General features: G+C 39.9%; 1 protein-coding gene across 27 annotated transcripts in view; it reads right to left on the reverse strand.

Moving 5' to 3' along the window:
• Positions 1-26,241, reverse strand: part of rims2a (regulating synaptic membrane exocytosis 2a) — a 343,114-nt gene that overhangs the window by 200,240 nt on the left and 116,633 nt on the right. For 2 of the 27 annotated variants that reach the window (XM_061949316.2, XM_061949308.2), the window contains exon 1: positions 13,639-14,083. The exons of 22 other annotated variants lie outside the window; for them this stretch is intronic. In XM_061949316.2, the coding sequence (XP_061805300.1) occupies positions 13,639-13,760 (122 nt within the window). In that variant the 5' untranslated portion in view covers positions 13,761-14,083. Of the gene's footprint in view, positions 1-13,638; positions 14,085-26,241 lie in introns of those variants that run through there. 3 more of the 27 variants (XM_072912971.1, XM_072912972.1, XM_061949301.2) reach the window with 2 other exon arrangements.

Genomic DNA, 26,241 nt, shown 5'->3' on the forward strand with positions numbered 1-26,241 from the left:
CAGGAAGCATGAAGTGCTCTAAAACTTGCTGGTAGACGGCTGCGTTGACCCTGGATCTCAGGAAACAGAGTGGACCGACACCAGCAGATGACATGGCACCCCAAACCATCACCCAACCATGCAAATTTTGCATTTCCTTTAGAAATCGAGGTCCCAGAGTCTGGAGGAAGACAGGAGAGGCACAGGATCCACGTTGCCTGAAGTCTAGTGTAAAGTTTCCACCATCAGTGATGGTTTGGGGTGCCATGTCATCTGCTGGTGTCGGTCCACTCTGTTTCCTGAGATCCAGGGTCAACGCAGCCGTCTACCAGCAAGTTTTAGAGCACTTCATGCTTCCTGCTGCTGACCTGCTCTATGGAGATGGAGATTTCAAGTTCCAACAGGACTTGGCGCCTGCACACAGCGCAAAATCTACCCGTGCCTGGTTTACGGACCTTGGTATTTCTGTTCTAAATTGGCCCGCCAACTCCCCTGACCTTAGCCCCATAGAAAATCTGTGGGGTATTGTGAAAAGGAAGATGCAGAATGCCAGACCCAAAAACGCAGAAGAGTTGAAGGCCACTATCAGAGCAACCTGGGCTCTCATAACACCTGAGCAGTGCCAGAAACTCATCGACTCCATGCCACGCCGCATTAACGCAGTAATTGAGGCAAAAGGAGCTCCAACCAAGTATTGAGTATTGTACATGCTCATATTTTTCATTTTCATACTTTTCAGTTGGCCAACATTTCTAAAAATCCCTTTTTTGTATTAGCCTTAAGTAATATTCTAATTTTGTGACACACGGAATTTTGGATTTTCATTTGTTGCCACTTCAAATCATCAAAATTAAATGAAATAAACATTTGAATGCATCAGTCTGTGTGCAATGAATAAATATAATGTACAAGTTACACCTTTTGAATGCAATTACTGAAATAAATCAAGTTTTTCAAAATATTCTAATTTACTGGCTTTTACCTGTATATATATATAATTGTTGTTAAATATTATTTATAAATCAAAACTTGTGACCCCCCCTGATGTTTTTTAGGGCTTGATCTACTAAAGCTTTGTGTGTATTAAAGTACGTGCAAACTTGACAGCCCATGTAAAGCTGATTTACTAAACTTGTGCGCAGATTATTTCCTCTCTTAAATGAAGGAGCACAATCCATGCTATATGCTGATCATCCGAACACCCACAATACCGGGGTGAGAAAATGTAAATATAATTAATTTGAAAATGTAAATATAATTAATTTGTGGTTTATCAAGACGGAAATTGCTCTGTGGCCGCAGTTTTGTGTTTATATTTAGTGCGTCAAGAAAGGACGTGCAAATTGGCAGATGCGCAAAAATAATGAGGCGATCACCCAGCAGCTTTGTCTTAGTATGCTTGTTAACATATATGAATTGTAAAAAATAAAGATATTAGACATGTTGTCTAATCAGCAATATCATTTTACAATGTTAAAGCTGCTGGATGACTTACGGTGCTGATTAAAACAAATTCAATTAATGTGTTTTTTGTGTCTGTTGGCGTTTTTTTAATGTTTGTTATGTCATGCAATACCGTATGCATTTTCTTGCGTCTGGAACATTCCAACACATGAGGGCGCCAGCATCTTCCATGAGCGCAGCTTCAGTGCGGTACAAAAGTGAGTTTCTTTGTAGACGCACTGTAGGACTGAGTATAAAATGCCAATAAAAAGTGGTAAATATATGTCTGTTGCATGTTTTCTAACATAGCAAAACATGACAAGTAGAAACAAGATAAAATGAATGTGCAGTAAATGTCTATGAATGTTCTCATTCATTCAGGTCAATGTCATCTCTGGACATTCAATCGATCGCAACTGGACTGTTTTGATTCGTCTTAGAAGACATTTCCCCGCTCATCTGAGTTGGCTTCATCAGTTCATGCTCACAGACTTAGGTTGGTCAGATCTAATGTGCAGTAAATGATTATCTCCATGGTGAAAGCCGCGCAGTACATGCAAAATTGTCAGCCTTATCGATTGTACACGCAGTTTTAGTACATCACACACAACACACCCACTAATACGCGCATATTTGTAGTTTGCACAAGCTGTTTAGTGTGTGGTATTCAGATCTTAGTAGATCAGGCCCTAGTGTTCATCATCGATGCCAAAGGAAGATTGGTCAAAAACAAGTTTGGTATCGACACTCCCACATAGGCACTGTCTGTTAGCAAGCAATAACAGCAAAGTCAGGCCCAGTTAGAACCCTCTTTAAACTAGTACACAGCCTATGACATTGACAAATAACATCACACGCTGAGACATATGGTTGAAAATAGGCACTGTCCATGTAGTTTATCTTTTGTCTACTGTCTATCTAAAAACAAATAACAAAAGAAAACCATAATTCTGGTACAGCAAGAACTGTGTTGCAAACACATGCTCTAGGGTTGTATGCTGTACCAGTATTAGTATAGTACTGCGAGACTAATTAATCATATTCGGTACTATACTGCCTCTGAAATGTACCAATAATTCATTTTCTACTATGATTACATCGGTATTTTTTGGCATCACAACATCTTCTTTTGTTTTTAAAAAATGTATATTATGTTTGTAAACTCAGGAAATATGTCCCTAGACACATGAGGACTTAGAATATGACCAATGTATGATCCTGTAACTACTTCGTATCGGCGCGATACCCAAATTTGTGGTATCATCCAAAACTAATGTAAAGCATCCAAACAACATAAGAATAAGTCATTATTACATTTTAACAAAGGTGTAGATAGAACATGTTAAAAGAGAAAGTAAAGTTAAAGTACCAATGATTGTCACACACACACTAGGTGTGGTGAAATTTGTCCTCTGCATTTGACCCATCCCCTTGATCACCCCCTGGGAGGTGAGGGGAGCAGTGGGCAGCAGCGGTGAGGTGCCGCGCCCGGGAATCATATTTTTGGTGATTTAACCCTCAATTCCAAACCTTGATGCTGAGTGCCAAGCAGGGAGTTAATGGGTCCCATTTTTATAGTCTTTTGGTATGACTCGGCCGGGGTTTGAACTCACAACTTACCGATCTCAGGGCGGACACTCTAACCACTAGGCCACTGAGTAGGCAGATATTAACAGTAAATGAACAAGTAGATTAATAATTCATTTTCTACCACTTGTCCTTAATAATTTTGACAAAATAATAGGTAGATAAATGACACAATATGTTACTGCATACGTCAGCAGACTATAATAGGAGTCTTTGTTTGCTTACTTACTAACAAAAAGACAAGTTGTCTTGTATGTTCACTATTTTATTTAAGGACAAACTTGCAATAAGAAACATATGTTTAATGTACCATGCGATTTTTTGTTAACATAAAAGCCAATAATGCAATTTTTTGTGGTCCCCTTTATTTAGAAGAGTACCGAAAAGTACCAAAATAATTTTGGTCTCTGTACCAAAATATTGGTATCAGGACAACACTAGTTCATACGCTATATAAAGGTAAAATAGAGAAAATTCTGCAACTACTGTCACTCGACTATTACTAATACTCTAAGGTCGTGGGTCACACACACAAATGCCTATTCAACCTTTAAGGGAATCCGTTTCGCTTCATGCAGCATGAAAAGGGTCTATGACACAGCTCTGCAAGATGCCGACATTTCTGTTGAAAAGTACTCCAACTGTTCATTGTCGCTGCCTCTCTGTACCTTGCTCATCCTGTTTCACTGTATACAATGATCTGCCCACTCAGATGTGTACATAATGTACATCCAGCGGGTTGACATCACGTGTACCTCCGGCTGTGGCACTGTGCTGAGGCAACCTGCAACCCAAAGCTGCCAAAGGTAATTTCACCTCCCTGGTGGGGAAACAGGATTATTATCGTCCAGGGAAGCAAAGCAGGGGTTGAGAACATTAGCCCCTCGGTACACAGTACAACTAACTGCCAGCTACAATCTGCCTTATTTCTCTCTCACTGTCTCAGTCTGATTGTGAGATAGTTTTTTGTGAGGAGGACATATTGATTCAATACTCATCCATTTTCTTTTGTGCTGCTATCATTTTCTCTTGACTATGTTGCTCTCTTTAGCCACTTCTTTGTGTCCTATCTCCAGTGTGAAAGCATCTAAACTCCTCTGTCAGACAACCAGGCAATAAAACGGGGCCTCCCTTATTCCTGCATACATATCCCTTGTTGAAGACCAAGCCAATAAAAGGCTGGTTTAATTACAACTGCTCAGTGCTGCCAAGACCTCGGGTACAAAAAACAGGGTTGAGGTGTTGCAGGCAGGGGCTAAGTCTGGGCCCGGTGCAACTGAACGATAGAGAGCGCAATTTATTAGAGGTGGCACAAACTAAAATCTGGAGGGAGAAAGTCATACGTAGTGAGGACATGGGCTTCTAAGAAAAACATTAAACTCTAGAAAGTGGCGTGACACACTGTTAGTCGGAATTGGGTTGTCCCGATACCAATATTGGACTGATAATAAAATGAATGTGGAGTAAATGTCTATGAATTTTCTCATTCAGCCAGGTCATTGTTATCTCTGGACATTCAATCGATCGCAACTGGACTGTTTTGATTTGTCTTAGAAGCATACTTGCCAACCTTGAGACCTCCGATTTCGGGAGGTGGGGGGCGGGGGGCGTGGTTGGGTGCGTGGTTAAGAGGGGAGGAGTATATTTACAGCTAGAATTCACCAAGTCAAGTATTTTATTTATATATATATAAGAAATACTTCACAAAATACTAAGTCAAGTATTTCATATATAAATATATATATATATATACATATATATATATATATATATAAATATATATATATATATATATATATATATATATATATATATATAAGAAATACTTGACAAAATACTAAGTCAAGTACTTCATATATATATATATATACATATATATATATATATATATATATATATATATAAGAAATACTTGACTTTTAGAGAATTCTAGCTATAAATATATATTTATTTTATTATATATGTATATATATATATATATATATATATATATATATATATATATATATATATATAAGAAATACTTGACGAAATACTAAGTCAAGTATTTCATATATATATATATATATATATATATAAGAAATACTTGACTTTCAGTGAATTCTAGCTGTAAATATATATTTATTTTATTATATATATATATATATATATATATATATATATATATATATATATATATATATATATATATATAATAAATACTTGAATTTCAGTGTTCATTTATTTACACATATACACACACATAACACTCATCTAATCATTGTTGAGTTAAGGGTTGAATTGTCCATCCTTGTTCAATTCTCTGTCACTATTTTTCGAACCGTCTCTGATGATGCATTGCTGTGTGGCACGCACAAAAGTGCTTTCATCAAATGCACTAGATGGCAGTATTGTCCTGTTTAAGAGTGTCACAACATTGCTGTTTACGGCAGACGAACTGCTTTACGGAAGACAAAAACGTGACTGCTGTTGGGAGGATGTTAATGAAACTGCCTAACAATAAACCCACATAAGAAACCAAGAACTCGCCCTTGATCATTCTACAGTTATAACGTGATTGGGCAGGTACGCTGCGGACCTGAGTCCGCCGTAATTTCGGGAGATTTTCGGGAGAAAATTTGTCCCGGGAGATTTTCGGGAGAGGCGCTGAATTTCGGGAGTCTCCCGGAAAATACGGGAGGGTTGGCAAGTATGGTTAGAAGACATTTCGCTGCTCACCCGAGTCGGCTTCATCAGTTCATGCTCACAGACTTAGTTTGGTCAGATCGAATCTGTAGTAAATGAGTATCTCCCTGGTGAAAACAATTGAGCACACACAAAAAACCTTTAAATAGGGCAGTCTGCACCAGTTATCAATTGTACACAGAGGGCCTGATTTACAAGATGTTTGTGTGTACTAAAACATGTGCAAACCTGATAGCACACGCAAATCACCAAAATGATTCCCGGGCGCGGCCACTGCTGCTGCCCACTGCTCCCCTCACCTCCCAGGGGGTGATTAAGGGTGATGGGTCAAATGCAGAGAATAATTTCGCCATACCTAGTGTGTGTGTGTGACAATCATTGGTACTTTAACTTTAACTTTAAAGCTGATCACTGAACGTGTGCAAAGTGGATTGCGTCTGTTAAGTGTGACTATATATGTATGCACAATATATGCTGATCATCAAAACGGCAACGATACTGGGAGAAGAAAATGCGAATATAATTATTTAGCACACGCAATTTGATTTATTAACACTCATCATCGTTTGCGAGCACTGTTTTGTGTTTTATTTAGCACGTGCAAATTAACAGTTCCACACACGGCTACAGGATCACACGATGGACAAACAAAAATCCTCCTTCCGACATGTGTGTGTCAACATTTTGGATGGTCAGAAAATAAAAATATTAGACATATCATCTATTCAGCAATATATTTTTTTTAGAATTTTATAGCCATTAGAGGACTTCAGGAGCTGATTAAAAATAATTAAATTGATGCACTTTGGTGTCCTTTAATATTTTTTTTAATGACTTTAGTTTTTTTTCCCTCTTGGTTAGTGGGGAGCTGGAGCCTATCCAAGCTGCACCCGGGCGGTAGGTGGGGTACACCCTGGACAAGTCGCCACCTTATCGCAGACACAGGATACACATTATCAAAATTGTTCTTATATGAACAAAAACTTTAAGTGTGCATGTTTTTGCATCCAGAGCGGAATAAGTGCACACTCTCACCAATGAGCGCACCTTTAGCGGTAAAAAAAATGAATAAAAAGTGGTGTCAATGTAGATGCACTGCACAACTGCTGCTAAAATGCCCATACAAATCAGTACATGTCTCCTACATGTTTAAAAACACAGCAAAACGCCACAGATAGGAGCATTATAACATGAGAGTGTATTTGTGGTGATGCCCCGTATAGTACACGCAAAATCCTCATTTAAATTTGGCGGTCTGCACCACTTTTCAATTGTACACGCAATGTTAGTAGATTGCACGCAAGACGCCTACTTACAGTACATGCTATTTAGCACGTGGTGCTTAAATCTTCGTAAATCAGGCCCACAGTCTTAGTAGATCACACGCTATACGCCCACTAATAGTACACACAGTTGTATAGTTAACACACAATGTTTAGCACATGGTATTTGGATTTCATGTCAGATCAGGCCCTCAGGTTGGACTTAGACAATAAGAAGTTACTAGTTTCTTGGAAAAACTGGTATGTTTTCTTTGGCCATAGATAATAGCCATGTTGTATTTCATGTTGTGGGCAAACAAATGTGAACAATAGCAATGTGTTCTGTTGTTGTTGTTCTGGTGCTGAAACGCATCTGTATGCCCAGACTGAACACCTAACATGCATGTGCACATCACAGTCTAGCGGTTTTCAGGTTTTAAAACACTCATGTTATAGCACAAATGCCCCAAATAAAGGGTATTCGTCTTTTAAAAACACTTGAACGACCAACAGAACACATAGCTGGACAGAACAGACCCATTGGGAGAAGGCAGAAAACCAACCAACAGAAAATAAGCTGCGTAACAAAGTCAAACCCTGCATTTAGAGAAAACAACAAGTCCCCAGAAGGTCCGAAGAGAAAATAAACAAGTCTCCAAAAAGTCCAATTAGTAAATAAACAGTCCCACTGGGCCGGGAGGTAGTATATTTTTTGTTTGGGGACAAACATGACACAAACCTTCCCAATTGTTAGAAATCCCACTGTTTTAATATGTTTGTGTGTATGCTTCACTGATGAGAGTATTTGGTGAACATCGTTTTGTCCTACTAATTTTGGCGGTTCTTGAACTCACCATAGTGTGGACTTTGTCGCAACAGTTTGTTTACATGTAAAATCTTCCACTCCTTTGTCTCATTTTGTCCACCAAAAAATTTATAGCGGTGCGTGAATGCACAAAGGTGCACTTTGTTAATGTTATTGACTTGTTAGAGTGTTAATCAGGCATATTTGGTCAGTGCATGACTGCAAGCCAATCAATGCTAACATGCTCTTTAGGCTAGCTGTATGTACATATTGCATCATTATGCCTCATTTGTAGGTATATTTGAGCTCATTCACTATCCTTTACTTTTATCTTATTTGTATATAATTTAGTTGTGCATGTCTCATGACACATTTCATGTTGTTCCAGACCACAGCAAACATTACCTAGCTTGCCAAAGATTGTAATAAATCTTTAGAAGAAGACAGCCTGCCGTTTCCTTTAACTTGGACACACACATCTATAGCTTTGGACATTAAAATCCAGTAATTTCCAGGAGTTATCTCACCTTCTGAGTAGCCTCTGATTCACTAATGGTTTCTAATGATGTAAAAATGTGTGGAATAAATATACAATTTCAACATTTCTGTCAACAAAGATTTGCTTCAGCCTGCGACACATATTCATTTTGATAGTAGGCTATTGTAGCTAATATAGACACTTACACCATGTGTTGCCTTCATTATAACACTTATATAAGGCTTTTCATTGTCTGTGGCTCCAGACAGATTTGTTTTTCGTATTTTTGGTCCAAAATGGCTCTTTCAACATTTTGGGTTGCCGACCCCTGCACTAGGCCAATGACACTTCTTGCTCCAAGAGTCACATACAGGTGTTATACACCAAATAGTAGGGCAGATAAGTCATAGACAGGGAGAGGTACAAACCCCGTTTCCATATGAGTTGGGAAATTGTGTTAGATGTAAATATAAACGGAATACATAGATTTGCAAATCATTTTCAACCCATATTCAGTTGAATATGCTACAAAAACAACTTTTTTTTTTTTTTGCAAATAATCATTAACTTTAGAATTTGATGCCAGCAACACGTGACAAAAAAGTTGGGAAAGGTGGCAATAAATACTGATAAAGTTGAGGAATGCTCATCAAACACTTATTTGGAACATCCCACAGGTGAACAGGCAAATTGGGAACAGGTGGGTGCCATGATTGGGTATAAAAGTAGATTCCATGAAATGCTCAGTCATTCACAAACAAGGATGGGGCGAGGGTCACCACTTTGTCAACAAATGCGTGAGCAAATTGTTGAACAGTTTAAGAAAAACCTTTCTCAACCAGCTATTGCAAGGAATTTAGGGATTTCACCATCTACGCTCCGTAATATCATCAAAGGGTTGAGAGAATCTGGAGAAATCACTGCACGTAAGCAGGTAAGCCCATGACCTTCGATCCCTCAGGCTGTACTGCATCAACAAGCGACATCAGTGTGTAAAGGATATCACCACATGGGCTCAGGAACACTTCAGAAACCCACTGTCAGTAACTACAGTTGGTCGCTACATCTGTAAGTGCAAGTTAAAACTCTCCTATGCAAGGCGAAAACCGTTTATCAACAACACCCAGAAACGCCGTCGGCTTCGCTGGGCCTGAGCTCATCTAAGATACAAAGTGGAAAAGTGTTTTGTGGTCTCACGAGTCCACATTTCAAATTGTTCTTGGAAACTGTGGACGTCGTGTCCCCCGGACCAAAGAGGAAAAGAACCATCTGGATTGTTATAGGCGCAAAGTTGAAAAGCCAGCATCTGTGATGGTATGGGGGTGTATTAGTGCCCAAGACATGGGTAACTTACACATCTGTGAAGGCACCATTAATGCTGAAAGGTACATACAGGTTTTGGAGCAATATATGTTGCCATCCAAGCAACGTTACCATGTACGCCCCTGCTTATTTCAGCAAGACAATGCCAAGCCACGTGTTACATCAACGCGGCTTCATAGTAAAAGAGTGCGGGTACTAGACTGGCCTGCCTGTAGTCCAGACCTGTCTCCCATTGAAAATGTGTGGCGCATTATGAAGCCTAAAATACCACAACGGAGACGCCCGGACTGTTGAACAACTTAAGCTGTACATCAAGCAAGTTTCCAAACGTTTACTGAGTGTTGTTAAAAGGAAAGGCCATGTAACACAGTGGTGAACATGCCCTTTCCCAACTACTTTGGCACGTGTTGCAGCCAAGAAATTATAAGTTAATTATTATTTGCAAAAAAAAAAAATGTTTGAGTTTGAACATCAAATATCTTGTCTTTGTAGTGCATTCAATTGAATATGGGTTGAAAAGGATTTGCAAATCATTGTATTCCGTTTGTATTTACATCTAACACAATTTCCCAACTCATATGAAAACGGGGTTTGTACATACCCCTAAATCAGCATAAAAGTGTCCTCCGCTTAAAGAGCCCTGACATACATTTTCTATTGTGGTAGTCATTCTTTCAACATTTATGTATCAAACGGACAACGGTGAAAAGTTGTGTTTTGTTTTGTTCCCCACAGTACCCTAATTGTACATGCTGTTCATAAAAGCTCTGAATGCAGAAGCACGCTGCTGCCAATCCCATCGAAGAAGACCCATCAAGGAGAATACTAGTAACGAGTGTAAGTGAAAACTGACTGGAGAAAAGGTGGGGTGACAAGTGGAAGTCGCAGTGTCTCGGTGTGTGTTAAATGCAAGGAGCACTCAACTCAGAACTATTCAGATCTTCTAAGAACAGATGCCCACACCCCATTAGGACCTCTGCTGACACGCATGCATAATACATGGAAGTTGGACCTAAAAGCAAGCCGCCCATTAGCAGGCATGGCCTTGGCAGGAGAGATATGAAAAGAGAGAGAAAAGGAGCCTCTGACGCATGCAGCCAAGACCAAGCTGCCGGTAAAAGCAACTGATAAAAGCAACTAACTTCAGGTCTGCAGCAAGTTATCCAGTTGTATTATAATCACGGTCAAAGGAAATTGGTGGGTAAATACACAAGCTCAGAATGAGTCCAAAGAAAGTCCAAACGATGTGTGGTTTGAAACATTCAGGAAATATTCACAGCGTTGTCCAAAATATCATAGTACCGGTACCAAAATATTGGTATCGGGACAACACTATTAGGTTCTCAATAGAATTTCAATTGGGAGGACGGGGGGCGTGAACATATTTTTTGTCACCTTGGGGAGAGGAGGGTGGGTATGAAAACCAGTGAAGGCATCCATGCATTTAGCAAACTAATCATGTCATATCCAACTTCTCTAGACACCACCACACACACACACACACACACACACACACACACACACACACACACACACACACACATATATATATATATATATATATATATATATATATATATATATATATATATATATATATATACATCCAGTCGCGATCAAACATTTACATACACTTGTAAAGAACATAATGTCATGGCTATCTTGAGTTTCCAATCATTTCTACAACTCTTATTTTTTTGTGATAGAGTGATGTTGGAGCACATACTTGTTGGTCACAAAAAACATTTATGAAGTTTGGTTCTTTTACGAATTTATTATGGGTCTACTGAAAATGTGACCAAATCTGCTGGGTCAAAAGTATACATACAGCAATGTTAATATTTGGTTACATGTCCCTTGGCAAGTTTCACTGCAATAAGGCGCTTTTGGTAGCCATCCACAAGCTTCTGGTTGAATTTTTGACCATGCCATCCATCCATCCATTTACTACCGCTCATTCCCTTCGGGGTCGCGGGGGGGCGCCGGAGCCTATCTCAGCTACAATCGGGCGGAAGGCGGTGTACACCCTGGACAAGTCGCCACCTCATCACAGGGCCAACACAGATAGACAGACAACATTCAGACTCACATTCACACACTAGGTAATACTTTAAGGTAATACTTTTTTATAATCGTGCTGTATGAAAATGTCATCCTAAGGAACACTATACCAGATTTGGTTTTTGGTTAAATATATTAGTTTTAACTAAGGATGGATACCTTACAGAATCACAGTACTATTAATGCCAATATAACAAATGTTTCACTTTTCAAGCAAATTAATTTTCTCTTTTACCAATATTTGAAACACATAAACAAAGTAACCCAATTGTCCTTCCCAAATTTCCAACCATTTAAAAAGGTTTCCCTTTAGGGCAGGGGTGTCAAACTCAAATACAGAGTGGGACAAAATTTAAAACTGAACAAAGCCGCGGGCCAAGGTTGAACAAATTAACCTTTTAATAGGGACCCAAACAAGTTTTGCATTGAATATTGAACAAGCAAGGCTTATATAACTTTATAGTGACATGCAAAATCGAGTTTCAAATAATAATGATCAAATACAATTTAAATAAAAATTGAATGCCTCTTTTCTATTTGCAGCCTTCAGAGGTAAATCAACATTAACTTTTTCCACAGGCTAATAAATTTGAAAATAAAATAATGAAAAAACCAACCATTCAGGACTTTCAATTGCTCATTTTGCAACACACTGATCTAATCTGATGTGCCCAAGCCAGATACCTAGCATCTTTTCTTGGATGCTAGTTCATTAATGTCGGGGCTCAGGCTTTGAGCTGAGGCAACCTTCATTATCGAACGAAGGTGTTCATCAGTCATTATATCTCGTAGCCCACCCGGACCACAGTCTTGGAGGCGTGCCTTAAAGACACTGCCTTTAACGTCCGCCATGAGCTGTCGTCACGTCCGCTTTTCATCCATTCTAACATCGTGCCGGCCCAATCACAAGATATGTGCGGCTTCTGTATGTACACACACGTTTATGCAACGCATACTTGATCAACAGCGATACAGGTCACTCTGAGGGTGCCCGTATAAACAACTTTAACAATGTTAGAAATATACGCCACACTGTGAATCCACACCAAACAAGAGTGACAAACACATTTCGGGAGAACACCCGCACCGTAACACAACAGAACAAATACCCAGAACCCTTTGCAGCACTAACTCTTCCGTGTGGCGTATATTTCTAACAAAACTTAAAAGTTGTTCATACGGCAACCCTCAGTGTAAATTGTATCGCTGTTGATCAAGTATGCGTTTGCATTCACTTTTGTGTGCGTGCTGAAGCGGCACATATTATGTGACTGGGCCAGCACGCGTTGGACTGGATGAAAAGCGGATGTGACGATTTTCGGGACGGGCGCTGAAATCTGGGACTCTCCCGGGAGGGTTGGCAAGTATGAGAATTAGCGGTGAATGCGGTGTTACCGCCGCTGTATATAATCGGCGGGCCAGCTCTAGTGTTAATTTGATAGCGCCTCAAGGGCTAAATTTGGCCCACGGGCCAGAGTTTGACACCCATACTTTAGGGGACCTGTTTTTTTTGGCCCCACTACCGTCAGAGGTCCCCTAAAGATGACTGTGTAAACAGAGCGATGTCCCCATTAAGAAAGCATTGCCAGAACACACACACACACACACACACACACGCACGGGCTGCAGCAGTGGCGCGCTGGAGCAAACACGCACACCCACGCAGACACAAGCGCAATACGATCCTTCAACCATGCACAAACTGGTTATTATTTGAAGTTGGAGCACGCACACGCGCACACACACACACACACACACACACACACACACACACACACACACACACACACACACACACACACACACGCACACACACACACACACACACACACACGTTACAATGCAGAAAAAAAGGTCTGCAGCAACCTCACTCCTCCGTGGAGGTTGTCATTACGCGGGCATGGCTGCGGATCAATAAACGCCACAATCCTCCCACCACCAATACTCGTTGGACACGGCGACGGGGAAGCCCTTCCTCGTAAATGAGGGCACGTCCCCGCAAAGCCAGCACTCACCCTATGTTGCTCAGAGCCTGCTCCAGCAGCTCAGTCTGCAGGATGTTCTGAGGCGCAGTGAAAGCCCCATTAAAATGGGACAGAACCGAGCTACAGAACTGACGCAATGTCTCAAACTGCATTTTTCACCCTCTGCTTTCTCTCGTTCCTGCCGGCTTTGCGGGCTTCCTTTCAGCCGCGATACATCCCGGAGCCTCCGGAGCACATTCCTCTCCGCGGTGCGCGCTGATTACGATCTCCCCGGGCGCGTTAAAAAACGCGAGCACGACGCCGATCAAGTTCCATATTTCTCCTGCGGCTCCCGGCCAGAATGTGTCATCGGATGATTCCGGGCGGGATCTTTCGGTCATAATTCTTCGGTCGTGCCGCAAGAGCGCAGTGCCGGTGCAAAAATGTCCTCCCGGGGGGCTGCGATAGGCGAGTGGCCGCCCGCGAGAAGGCAGAGGCGGGGACGCATCCTACACCGCGGCCGGGAGCGGCATTTCCTCCCCGCGCACATCAGCTGCTCTGCCGCGCATTCCCACTCAAATTACCTATTAGCGTGTGCCCGCGCGTGCACGCAGATGCGGCTGCACCCGGGGATGCGATCCACGCGTTGTCGTATCGCGCGCACTCTCTCTCTAGAAAGACTCCAGCAGCAGATAAAGTTAAAAAAAAAAAAAAAAAAAAGCCATTGCTTTTGTCAGGGGTTTTCCATGTCTGGGGGTCGCACCATCAGTTCAACACAAGAGAGAGGGAGCTCCTCCCCATCTAATTGACAATCTAATCACACCTCAAGTCACGAGTGGGAAGGTGAGGTTTTGAAATACATATCTGATGTCATATGCAATCCTATAACACAGGGGTAGGGAACCTATGGCTCTAGAGCAGTGGTTCTTAAAGGGGAACATTATCACAATTTCAGAAGGGTTAAAACCATTAAAAATCAGTTCCCAGTGGCTTATTTTATTTTTCGAAGTTTTTTTCAAAATTTTACCCATCATGCAATATCCCTAAAAAAAAGCTTCAAAGTGCCTGATTTTAACCATCGTTATATACACCTGTCCATTTTCCTGTGACGTCACATAGTGATGCCGATACAAACAAACATGGCGGATAGAACAGCAAGGTATAGCGACATTAGCTCGGATTCAGACTCGGATTTCAGCGGCTTAAGCGATTCAACAGATTACGAATGTATTGAAACGGATGGTTGTAGTGTGGAGGCAGGTAGCGAAAACGAAATTGAAGAAGAAACTGAAGCTATTGAGCCATATCGGTTTGAACCGTATGCAAGCGAAACAGACGAAAACGACACGACAGCCAGCGACACGGGAGAAAGTGAGGACGAATTCGGCGATCGCCTTCTAACCAACGATTGGTATGTGTTTGTTTGGCATTAAAGGAAACTAACAACTGGTTTACAGCATATGAAATACATTTGGCAACAACATGCACTTTGAGAGTGCAGACAGCCCAGTTTTCATCAATTAATATTTTCTGTAGACATACCCTCATCCGCTCTCTTTTCCTGGGGGTCTGGCGGCAGATTTCTTTGACTTTATTGTTGGAAATGCATCTGCTTTGAGTGTCGCAGGATATCCACACATTCTTGCCATCTCTGTCGTAGCATAGCTTTTGTCGGTAAAGTGTGCGGAACAAACGTCCAATTTCTTGCCACTTTCGCATCTTTGGCCACTGGTGCAACTTGAATCCATCCCTGTTCGTGTTGTTACACCCTCCGACAACACACCGACGAGGCATGATGTCTCCAAGGTACGGAAAACAGTCGAAAAAACGGAAAATAACAGAGTTGATTTGACTCTGTGTTTGTAATGTGTTTGAGAAAATGGCGGATTGCTTCCCGATGTGACGTCACAACGTGACGTCATCGCTCCGAGAGCGAATAATAGAAATGCGTTTAATTCGCCAAAATTCACCCATTTCGAGTTCGGAAATCGGTTAAAAAAATATATGGTCTTTTTTCTGCAACATCAAGGTATATATTGACGCTTACATAGGTCTGGTGATAATGTTCCCCTTTAAAGGCCTACTGAAACCCACTACTACCGACCACGCAGTCTGATAGTTTATATATCAATGATGAAATCTTAACATTGCAACACATGCCAATACAGCCGGGTTAGCTTACTAAAGTGCAATTTTAAATTTTGGGCGAAATATCCTGCTGAAAACGTCTCGGTATGATGACGTCAGCGCGTGACGTCACGGATTGTGGAGGACATTTTGGGACAGCATGGTGGCCAGCTATTAAGTCGTCTGTTTTCATCGCAAAATTCCACAGTCTTCTGGACATCTGTGTTGGTGAATCTTTTGCAATTTGTTCAATGAACAATGGAGACGGCAAAGAAGAAAGCTGTAGGTGGGAAGCGGTGTATTGCGGCCGACTGCAGCAACACAAACACAGCCGGTGTTTCATTGTTTACATTCCCGGAAGATGACAGTCAAGCTTTACCATTGGCCTGTGGAGAACTGGGACAACAGAGACTCTTACCTGGAGGACTTTGAGTTGGATGCGCAGACGCGGTACCGTGAGTACGCATGCAGCTGCGGCTTCCAAACATTTGATCGCTTGCCCGTACGTGCGTGCCACTATGTGCATGTCACGTACGTAACTTTGGGGACTTTGGGGAAATATACAGGTAAAAGCCAGTAAATTAGAATATTTTAAAAAACTTGATTTATTTCAGTAATTGCATTCAAAAGGTGTAACTTGTACATTATATTTATTCATTGCACACAGACTGATGCATTCAAATGTTTATTTCATTTAATTTTGATGATTTGAAGTGGCAACAAATGAAAATCCAAAATTCCGTGTGTCACAAAATTTGAATATTACTTAAGGCTAATACAAAAAAGGGATTTTTAGAAATGTTGGCCAACTGAAAAGTATGAAAATGAAAAATATGAGCATGTACAATACTCAATACTTGGTTGGAGCTCCTTTTGCCTCAATTACTGCGTTAATGCGGCGTGGCATGGAGTCGATGAGTTTCTGGCACTGCTCAGGTGTTATGAGAGCCCAGGTTGCTCTGATAGTGGCCTTCAACTCTTCTGCGTTTTTGGGTCTGGCATTCTGTATCTTCCTTTTCACAATACCCCACAGATTTTCTATGGGGCTAAGGTCAGGGGAGTTGGCGGGCCAATTTAGAACAGAAATACCATGGTCCGTAAACCAGGCACGGGTAGATTTTGCGCTGTGTGCAGGCGCCAAGTCCTGTTGGAACTTGAAATCTCCATCTCCATAGAGCAGGTCAGCAGCAGGAAGCATGAAGTGCTCTAAAACTTGCTGGTAGACGGCTGCGTTGACCCTGGATCTCAGGAAACAGAGTGGACCGACACCAGCAGATGACATGGCACCCCAAACCATCACCCAACCATGCAAATTTTGCATTTCCTTTGGAAATCGAGGTCCCAGAGTCTGGAGGAAGACAGGAGAGGCACAGGATCCACGTTGCCTGAAGTCTAGTGTAAAGTTTCCACCATCAGTGATGGTTTGGGGTGCCATGTCATCTGCTGGTGTCGGTCCACTCTGTTTCCTGAGATCCAGGGTCAACGCAGCCGTCTACCAGCAAGTTTTAGAGCACTTCATGCTTCCTGCTGCTGACCTGCTCTATGGAGATGGAGATTTCAAGTTCCAACAGGACTTGGCGCCTGCACACAGCGCAAAATCTACCCGTGCCTGGTTTACGGACCATGGTATTTCTGTTCTAAATTGGCCCGCCAACTCCCCTGACCTTAGCCCCATAGAAAATCTGTGGGGTATTGTGAAAAGGAAGATGCAGAATGCCAGACCCAAAAACGCAGAAGAGTTGAAGGCCACTATCAGAGCAACCTGGGCTCTCATAACACCTGAGCAGTGCCAGAAACTCATCGACTCCATGCCACGCCGCATTAACGCAGTAATTGAGGCAAAAGGAGCTCCAACCAAGTATTGAGTATTGTACATGCTCATATTTTTCATTTTCATACTTTTCAGTTGGCCAACATTTCTAAAAATCCCTTTTTTGTATTAGCCTTACACAATATTCTAATTTTGTGACACACGGAATTTTGGATTTTCATTTGTTGCCACTTCAAATCATCAAAATTAAATGAAATAAACATTTGAATGCATCAGTCTGTGTGCAATGAATAAATATAATGTACAAGTTACACCTTTTGAATGCAATTACTGAAATAAATCAAGTTTTTCAAAATATTCTAATTTACTGGCTTTTACCTGTATGTGCTGTATGAACTTTGGGGAGGTGAACGGTACTTTGGGCTGTGGGATTGAGTGTGTTGTGCAGGTATTTGAGTTGTATTGGCGGGTTATATGGACAGGAGGGGGGAGGTGTTTGTTATGCGGGATTCATTTGTGGCATATTAAATATAAGCCTGGTTGTGTTGTGGCTAATAGAGTATATATATGTCTTGTGTTTATTTACTGTTTTAGTCATTCCCAGCTGAATATCAGGTCCCACCCGCCTCTCACAGCATCTTCCCTATCTGAATCGCTCCCACTGCCCTCTAGTCCTTCACTCTCACTTTCCTCATCCACGAATCTTTCATCCTCGCTCAAATTAATGGGGAAATCGTCGCTTTCTCGGTCCGAATCGCTCTCGCTGCTGGTGACCATGATTGTGCGGATGTGAGGAGCTCCACAACCTGTGACGTCACGCTACTCGTCTGCTACTTTCAGTACAGGCAAGGCTTTTTTATCAGCGACCAAAAGTTGCGAACTTTATCGTCGATGTTCTCTACTAAATCCTTTCAGCAAAAATATGGCAATATCGCGAAATGATCAAGTATGACACATAGAATGGACCTGCTATCCCCGTTTGAATAAGAAAATCGCATTTCAGTAGGCCTTTAACCTTGTTGGAGGTACCGAACCCCACCAGTTTCATATGCGCATTCACCGAACCCTTCTTTAGTGAAAAATAAAATGTTTTTTTTTCTTCAAATTCAAGAAAAATTTATGTTTTTTTTTACTGATGCACAAAATGAACCGTGCATGGACATCACCTTGTTCAAAGAACAAAACCAACACAGTGTATGAATTCACAACAAATTACACACATTACCATGAATTGATTAACGTGGACCCCGACTTAAACAAATTGAAAATCGTATTCGGATGTCACCATTTAGTGGTCAATTGTACGGAATATGTACTGTACTGTGTAAACTGTACTGTTTCATATAATGTATTATCTTCCTTTGCAATCTACTAGTAAAAGTTTCAATCGATCAATCAAACAGCCTGCAAATCAGATGGAAAATTAGAGGGAACATTGTTTGGGGGTATCCATAATACGCCGAACCCCTGAGACCGACTCACCGAACCCCTAGGGTTCAATCGAACCCAGGTTAAGAACCACTGCTCTAGAGCCAGATGTGGCTCTTTTGATGACTGCATCTGGCTCTCAGATCAATCTTAGCTGACATTGCTTAACACGATAAGTAATGAATAATTCCGCTGGTAATCATGGTGTTAAGAATAACGTTCAAAATATAAAACATTCTCATGCATTTTAATCCATCCATCCGTTTTCTACCGCACCTGTTCAAGAAGTCGCATTAATGGTAAGAAGTATTTTATTTATTATTGGTTAGCTTCAGAATAACAATGTTATTAAAAAGAATAAGAGACTTATTATACTCTAAAAATGTTGGTCTTACTTAAAAATGCACGCATCTAGTTGTATTCAGTGTTAAAAAAATATTATATGGCTCTCACGGAAATACATTTTAAAATATTTGGCTTTCATGACTCTCTCAGCCAAAAAGCTTCCCGACCCCTGCTATAACATCTTCCAAAAAACAAACTGCAAGTAAACTGAAGCCACCACTTGGAGTTTTGCGTCTCAATAAGGGATGTCCGATAATGGCTTTTTGCCGATATCCGATATTCCGATATTGTCCAACTCTTTATTTACCGATACCGATATCAACCGATATATACAGTCGTGGAATTAAGACATTATTATGCCTAATTTGGACAAGCAGGTATGGTGAAGATTAGGTCCTTTTTAAAAAATAAATAAATAAAATAAAATAAGATAAATAAATTAAAAACATTTTCTTGAACAAAAAGGAAGGTAAAACAATATAAAAACCGTTACATAGAAACTAGTAATTAATGAAAATGAATAAAATTAACTGTTAAAGGTTAGTACTATTAGTGGACCAGCTGTGACGACCGGGTCGCATGGTGATGCGGGGTTTTCGTCTCTCAGGATGCAACGGACTTCGGACACAGCGTGAAGGTAAAAAAAATGATTTATTTACCGAATAAATCAGAAGGAACAAAGAAAAGGGTGCTCATAGCACATACGGTAAAAACTAAAGGTGGCTAGCGTGGGAGCTAGCGAGTAACAGAGCCTAGCGTGGAAGCTAGCAGGTACAGAGCAAGAACAAAAGTCGTCTACTGTTGCAAAAGGCAAACTAGGAAGCAAGACAGACTGACGGGGAAGGCAGGCTTAAATAATAATGTCAGTGATGACAAACAGGTGCGCGTCGGGAACACACGCGGCAGGTGAAAACAATAAGCAGCCATGGCAACAAACTCAGGTGTACAAACAGGCACTCAAGGAGTCCAAAACTAAAAAAAAACACCAGTGCCTCGAAAACGTAAACAAAAATATGATCCGGGCAGCGGATCATAACACCAGCAGCACGCACAATCATGTGTGCTTACGGACTGTATCCCTTGCAGACTGTATTGATATATATTGATATATAATGTAGGGACCAGAATATTAATAACAGAAAGAAACAACCCTTTTGTGTGAATGAGTGTAAATGGGGGAGGGAGGTTGTTTGGGTTGGTGCACTAATTGTAAGTGTATCTTGTGTTTTTTATGTTGATTAAAAAAACAAAAAAAAAACATAATAATAAAAAATATATATATAGTCTTTGGTATGACTCGACCGGGGTTTGAACTCACGACCTACCGATCTCAGGGCGGACACTCTAAATAAATGGTTGCACTATAGGTCAGGAGGTGCATCTTTGAGTTTGTATGTGGCCATTTGGCCAAACAGTGTAACAGTTTTTTCAAGAATTAACAACAAAAAACATGTATTGCAGCACAATAATTGGTTAGATAAAATCATATTATGGTTACATTTATTTATTTTCAATACATTTAGACTTTGGGAGTTCATAACAAGGTTAGAGTGCAAATGTTTGGATCTTGCGTCGCCGTGCTGCATATACACAACTATTATGCAATTTATATTATTATCATTACCACTAAAATATTTTTTACAAGATAAACAATTGTACAAAAACACATTTATTGTGTCAAAATGTATATTGAAATGATGTTGTATGTGTGATAATTGCTCACAAGAGCTTTAAATATTGCTCATGGGGATTTGGTGTCAAGCAACTGTCTGCTTTGCATTATTCGGCAAAATAAAGAGTGAGAAATAATGAAAACATTATCTGTTTTATAAATCTGTGTGTATGTGCATTCTGAGTTTAATGTTTACTCAATGTTTCATGGTGAAATCCACAAACAGTTTCGTAAATGAGGCCCCTGGTTTTGCAGAGAATAAGAAAACAGAGCAGGAGGGATCATCAGTGTGGATAACTTATAATTAGAGCCCTCTCGATAATGTTTTCATCAAAAAGGCAACCGGTGACAAATCTCGTGGGGATCTTTGGTGCAGCTGTGGGCTCCTAACCCATCTAAGAGCACCTGCTGGTGGCATTTTGTTGTGGCATGAAAAAAGTAAATAGAGGAAAGTTTGTTTGTATTTCAAAACATATTTCTAGTTTTTGCTCACTTTTTGCAAATGTGTCATGGGCAATTACGCAAATTCTTTCTGTCTTTCTTTAGTTTATTTCGAACATGAACACACTTACAGTATAATACATCACACAATTTCATATCATTTCATTTTACATCATGCCTGAAAAGGAGTAGGAAGAAGCAAAGCTTATTTAATCCTACCCCTTTCCCACTTCAGAGCGTTTACAAATATATAGAATCATTTACTGACCTTTTTATATAATAAAATAACATCTATGAATTAGTATACACAACAGTTTTGTAATATTTAATGAATTCATTCAGTCATTATTAACATACTGAGATGAAGAATATCTTATTTTCAATAAGGTTGGAAGTATTTCTCATAATTCTTCTTCTTTGTACTTTGTAAGCACTATTATTTTGAACAACCTCTTGAACTGGATCATATGAGTACAATTTTTAACTTCTTTACTTAATCCATTCCGTAATTTAATTCCACATACTGATATGCTAAAATATCTAAGTGTTGTACGTGCATATAATAAATAAATAAATGATCAATGAGTTGTACTTGTATAGCGCTTTTCTACCTTCAAGGTACTCAAAGCGCTTTGACACTACTTCCACATTTACCCATTCACACACACATTCACACACTGTTTGCCATGCAAGGCGCTAACCAGCACCCATCAGGAGCAAGGGTGAAGTGTCTTGCTCAGGACACAACGGACATGACGAGGTTGGTACTAGGTGGGGATTGAACCAGGGACACTCGGGTCGCGCACGGCCACTCTCCCACTGCGCCACGCCGTACATGTTTTAAATTATTTTTTCCTCTAAGGTTATATTTTTCCTCTTTAGTTGAGAAGAATTGTTGTACATTCTTTGGTAGCAGGTTATAGTTTGCTTTGTACATCATTTAAGCTGTTTGCAATATTACCAAATCATCAAACTTTAATATTTTTGACTCAATAAATAAAGGGTTTGTATTTTCTCTATGTCCAACATTATGTATTATTCTAACTGATCTTTTTTGTAACACGGTTAGCGAATGTAGCGCACATTTGTAGTTATTTCCCCATATTTCTGCACAATAACTCAGATATGGTAACACTAGCGAGCAGTAGAGAATATGAAGTGATTTTTGGCCCAGGATTCATTATTGAAATGTTTTTTACCACCTTATGTTGTATGTTTTGTATATGAGATTTCCAGTTCATTTGATCATCTATTAATACTCCCAAAAATATGGTTTCTTTTACCCTTTCAACGATATTTGGAAACAGCACAATAGGGGACAGCGCATATTATTATTTCAACTTTTTCTCATTACTTTGTAACTTATTGCTCTTTATTTAAACTTTTGCTGTGTTTTTTTAAGTTTAAAAAAAAATGTTTTGGGACTGAAATGGCCGCTTTAGACACCCCTGGTCCAAGCAGTGTAGCGTTTATGTCAAATGGTTCATTAAAATGTTACTTCTTAGAAATACTTAAACAAGAAAACAAGCTCCAAAACATCTTACAGAGTTATTTATTTTTAGTTTATATTGTACGTGTAGTAAAACATTTATATATTCCAGAAAGTCCAAAACACTTATTCGGAACCAGTTGTGCAATAGTAAAACATAACCAAAACAATGTACTATAATATGATCCACTTCAAGAAACTCTTCAAACTTAAAGTGTTTACAAAGTACAAAGAAGAAGAACCATGATAAACATTCTGAACGTATTTCATCCATCCATTCATTTTCAAAATAATCTTACTTATCTCACCATATGAAATGTAACTAACTTCACCGAGTATTATGTATTTTTTATTGTGGTTACTTATGGAGTATATTGTGAATAAATTGATAACAGGAATTGAACAAAAGTTTTAGCAACTGTCAGAGGTGGGACCAAGTCATTGTTTTGCAAGTCACAAGTAAGTCTCAAGTCTTTGCCCTCAAGTCCGAGTCAAGTCCCGAGTCAAGACAGGCAAGCCCCGAGTCAAGTCCAAAGTCAAGACTGGAAAGTCTCAAGTCAAGTCCTAAGTCCTGCATTTTGAGTTTCGAGTCCTTTCAAGTCCTTTTAACCACAGACTAATATATTAACACAGATTGTGTATGCTTTTCAAACGCTGTATTTATTTATTAAAACAAGTGCATTTTAAATTGCAGGAAAGAAAATTGTGCTGACATTGCACTTTATAATAGCACTATTAACCAGTCATTTTAAACATTAACTCATTCCTTTACAGAACAAACACATTGAAAAATAAAGTGCAAATGTACTTATTTGTACAAATGTATTAACATTGAAAAAACATGACATATACGTGAACATAACAAAAAAGTTGTACTTTTTATATGTCAGGGCCCTATGCTGCATTGCATTTGCAAAAGACCAAATTAGCCAAGAGTCTGTCAGTCATTTGTGCACGATGGGGGCGTAGTATGATGCCACCATGGCTGAAAACTCGCTCCACTGGAGCACTGGAGGCAGGCACTGCCAAGACTCTCATGGCCACTCGGAACAGTGAAGGAAGAGTCTTCATGTTCAATGCCCAGAACAAAAGGGGGGAGAGAGTTGTTTTGGGTTGGTGCACTACTTGTAAGTGTATCTTGTGTTTTTTATGTTGATTTAATTAAAAAAAGAAAAAAAAAAAATTATTTCTTGTGCGGCCCGATACCAATCGATCCACGGACCAGTACCGGGCCGCGGCCCGGTGGTTGGGGACCACTGAGGTAAACAACCAACAGTATGTCAGAAAGCTAGCTAAAACGGTACACATATTCATAATATAGTATACATTTTAACTGACCTTTATTTGACTATTTTTGTCTTTTTTTAGGTGGCTAAAATACGCGGTGCTGCTGACCGTCGTCTAACGTTACGTGTGATATATTGACTAACGTAACCCTGCTTAAAAAAATCACTGAACAAAAATTATGAATAAGGTAGTGAACTGCAACAGATTCCCGTGTTTGCAATAACGTTAGCAGTGAGTTTACAGCCTCACTGATTTAACTACACAGCAAATAAAAGTCATGTTACTTAGCCAATAAACGTTATCTTACATTCAAAACTTACCGTTCTTTGTGCAACTTCAAATGCCGGACGAAGTTGGAAGTTGTTGCCTCTCCATCAGTAATTTTCGAACCGCATGTGTTGCATACTGCAAACCGTTTTGTGTTGACCACCTCGTAATTTTTATACCCAAACGAAATTATTTTAGGTATCATTTTTTGTTCACTGGCGTGTGGTTTGGACATGTCTTCTTCGTTGGTTGTCCTGCAATTTGATTGGATGAATGCTGTGTGATGAAAACAAAGTAGATCTAATTTGATTGGCTGTTGTACTGAGACCACACCAGCTGACACACGCAACGCTGATAGACAAGTACACAATGAAAAATACGGAGCGCTCCCGAATAACTTTTTCATCTTTGGGTTTTGGGGAAAGTAGCAAGTCATGTCAAGTCATGTCAATTCAAAAGGCTCAAGTCCAAGTGAAGTCACAAGTCATTGATGTTAAAGTCTAAGTCGAGTTGCAAGTCTTTTTACATTTTGTCAAGTCGAGTTTAAAGTCATCAAATTCATGACTCGAGTCTGACTCGAGTCCAAGTCATGTGACTCGAGTCCACACCTCTGGCAACTGTTATGTAAAAGAAAAGCGGTAGGATTAAATAAGCTCTGTTTCTTCCTACTCCTTTTCGAACATGTTGAAAAGAGAAACTGGAAATTGTGATGTATCATGTTGTATGCATGCATGTTCCAAATAAACTCAAACTCAACCCAACAAAAAAAAAAAATAATAATAATATATATATATAACATTTTTGTTAACACAATACTATACAAACACATAGCCTTTATGGCGACAGTATATCCAAAATAACAATACAAAACACATTGTTGTTTCTAAAAATTATTTGTGCCACTGCAAGATAATTCCTGTCCACAAAATTTTAAAGTGTCACATCACAGTTGCATTCATTCTTCAAATATCCTTGCCTGCTCAAGCCGCAGTGTACTTTTCATTATTTACCGGTATTTACCTTGCTTTGAATCTCACTCTGGCCTTCATTGCATCCTTCCACACTAAAAGAGCCATACATCATTTGTGTTCCATGTTAGCAGTAAACACACTGTACCAAAACACAAACAATGGCCTATCTACCAATGAAATGAACTTTTTACTCGGACCTGCAAGCCAAAATGTTTAGAGATAATAAGTAAATGCATCCCATCTCCCTTTGGAGGAAGAAAGAGGAAGGAGCCCCCATGTGGACGTTAACTGCCTTACATGTTACCAATGTGCAGAAATATGGAACAAAATCAAAGAGTGTCTGCAAGGACAGCATTGGTGTTTCAGTCATGAGTGTAGTCTATTTAAACTCTTTTCAGGCTGCACAATATCTCCTAATTTTTATCTTAACAGCTCTAAAAACCACAGATGCATGTCATTATTGTTCTCTAACGCAGTTGTCTAACCCTGGGAAGCAGACAAAGGGTGATGCACTCACATTTTGACTGGTAAATATTGGTAATATTTTATTCTCCCCAAGTGTTCTGTTTGCTAGCAAGGTTAAAATGTCAATGCAAGGATCTGCCAATGTGTTTACAGCGGACCAAGTTCCTCTATACCAGTGTGCCGTGAGATACAGTTTGCTGTGCCGTGAGAGATGATCTAATTTCCCCTATTTGGGTTAAAAATATTTTTTGCAAACCAGTAATTATAGTCTGCAAATTATGTGTTGTTGTTGAGTGTCGGGGCTGTCTAGAGCTCTGCAGAGTAACCGTATAATACTCTTCCATATCAGTCGGTGGCAGCCGGTAGCTAATTGCTTTGTAGATGTCGGAAA

This window comes from Nerophis lumbriciformis, linkage group LG04 (genome assembly GCF_033978685.3).
Source record: "Nerophis lumbriciformis linkage group LG04, RoL_Nlum_v2.1, whole genome shotgun sequence".
Taxonomy (NCBI): domain Eukaryota; kingdom Metazoa; phylum Chordata; class Actinopteri; order Syngnathiformes; family Syngnathidae; genus Nerophis; species Nerophis lumbriciformis.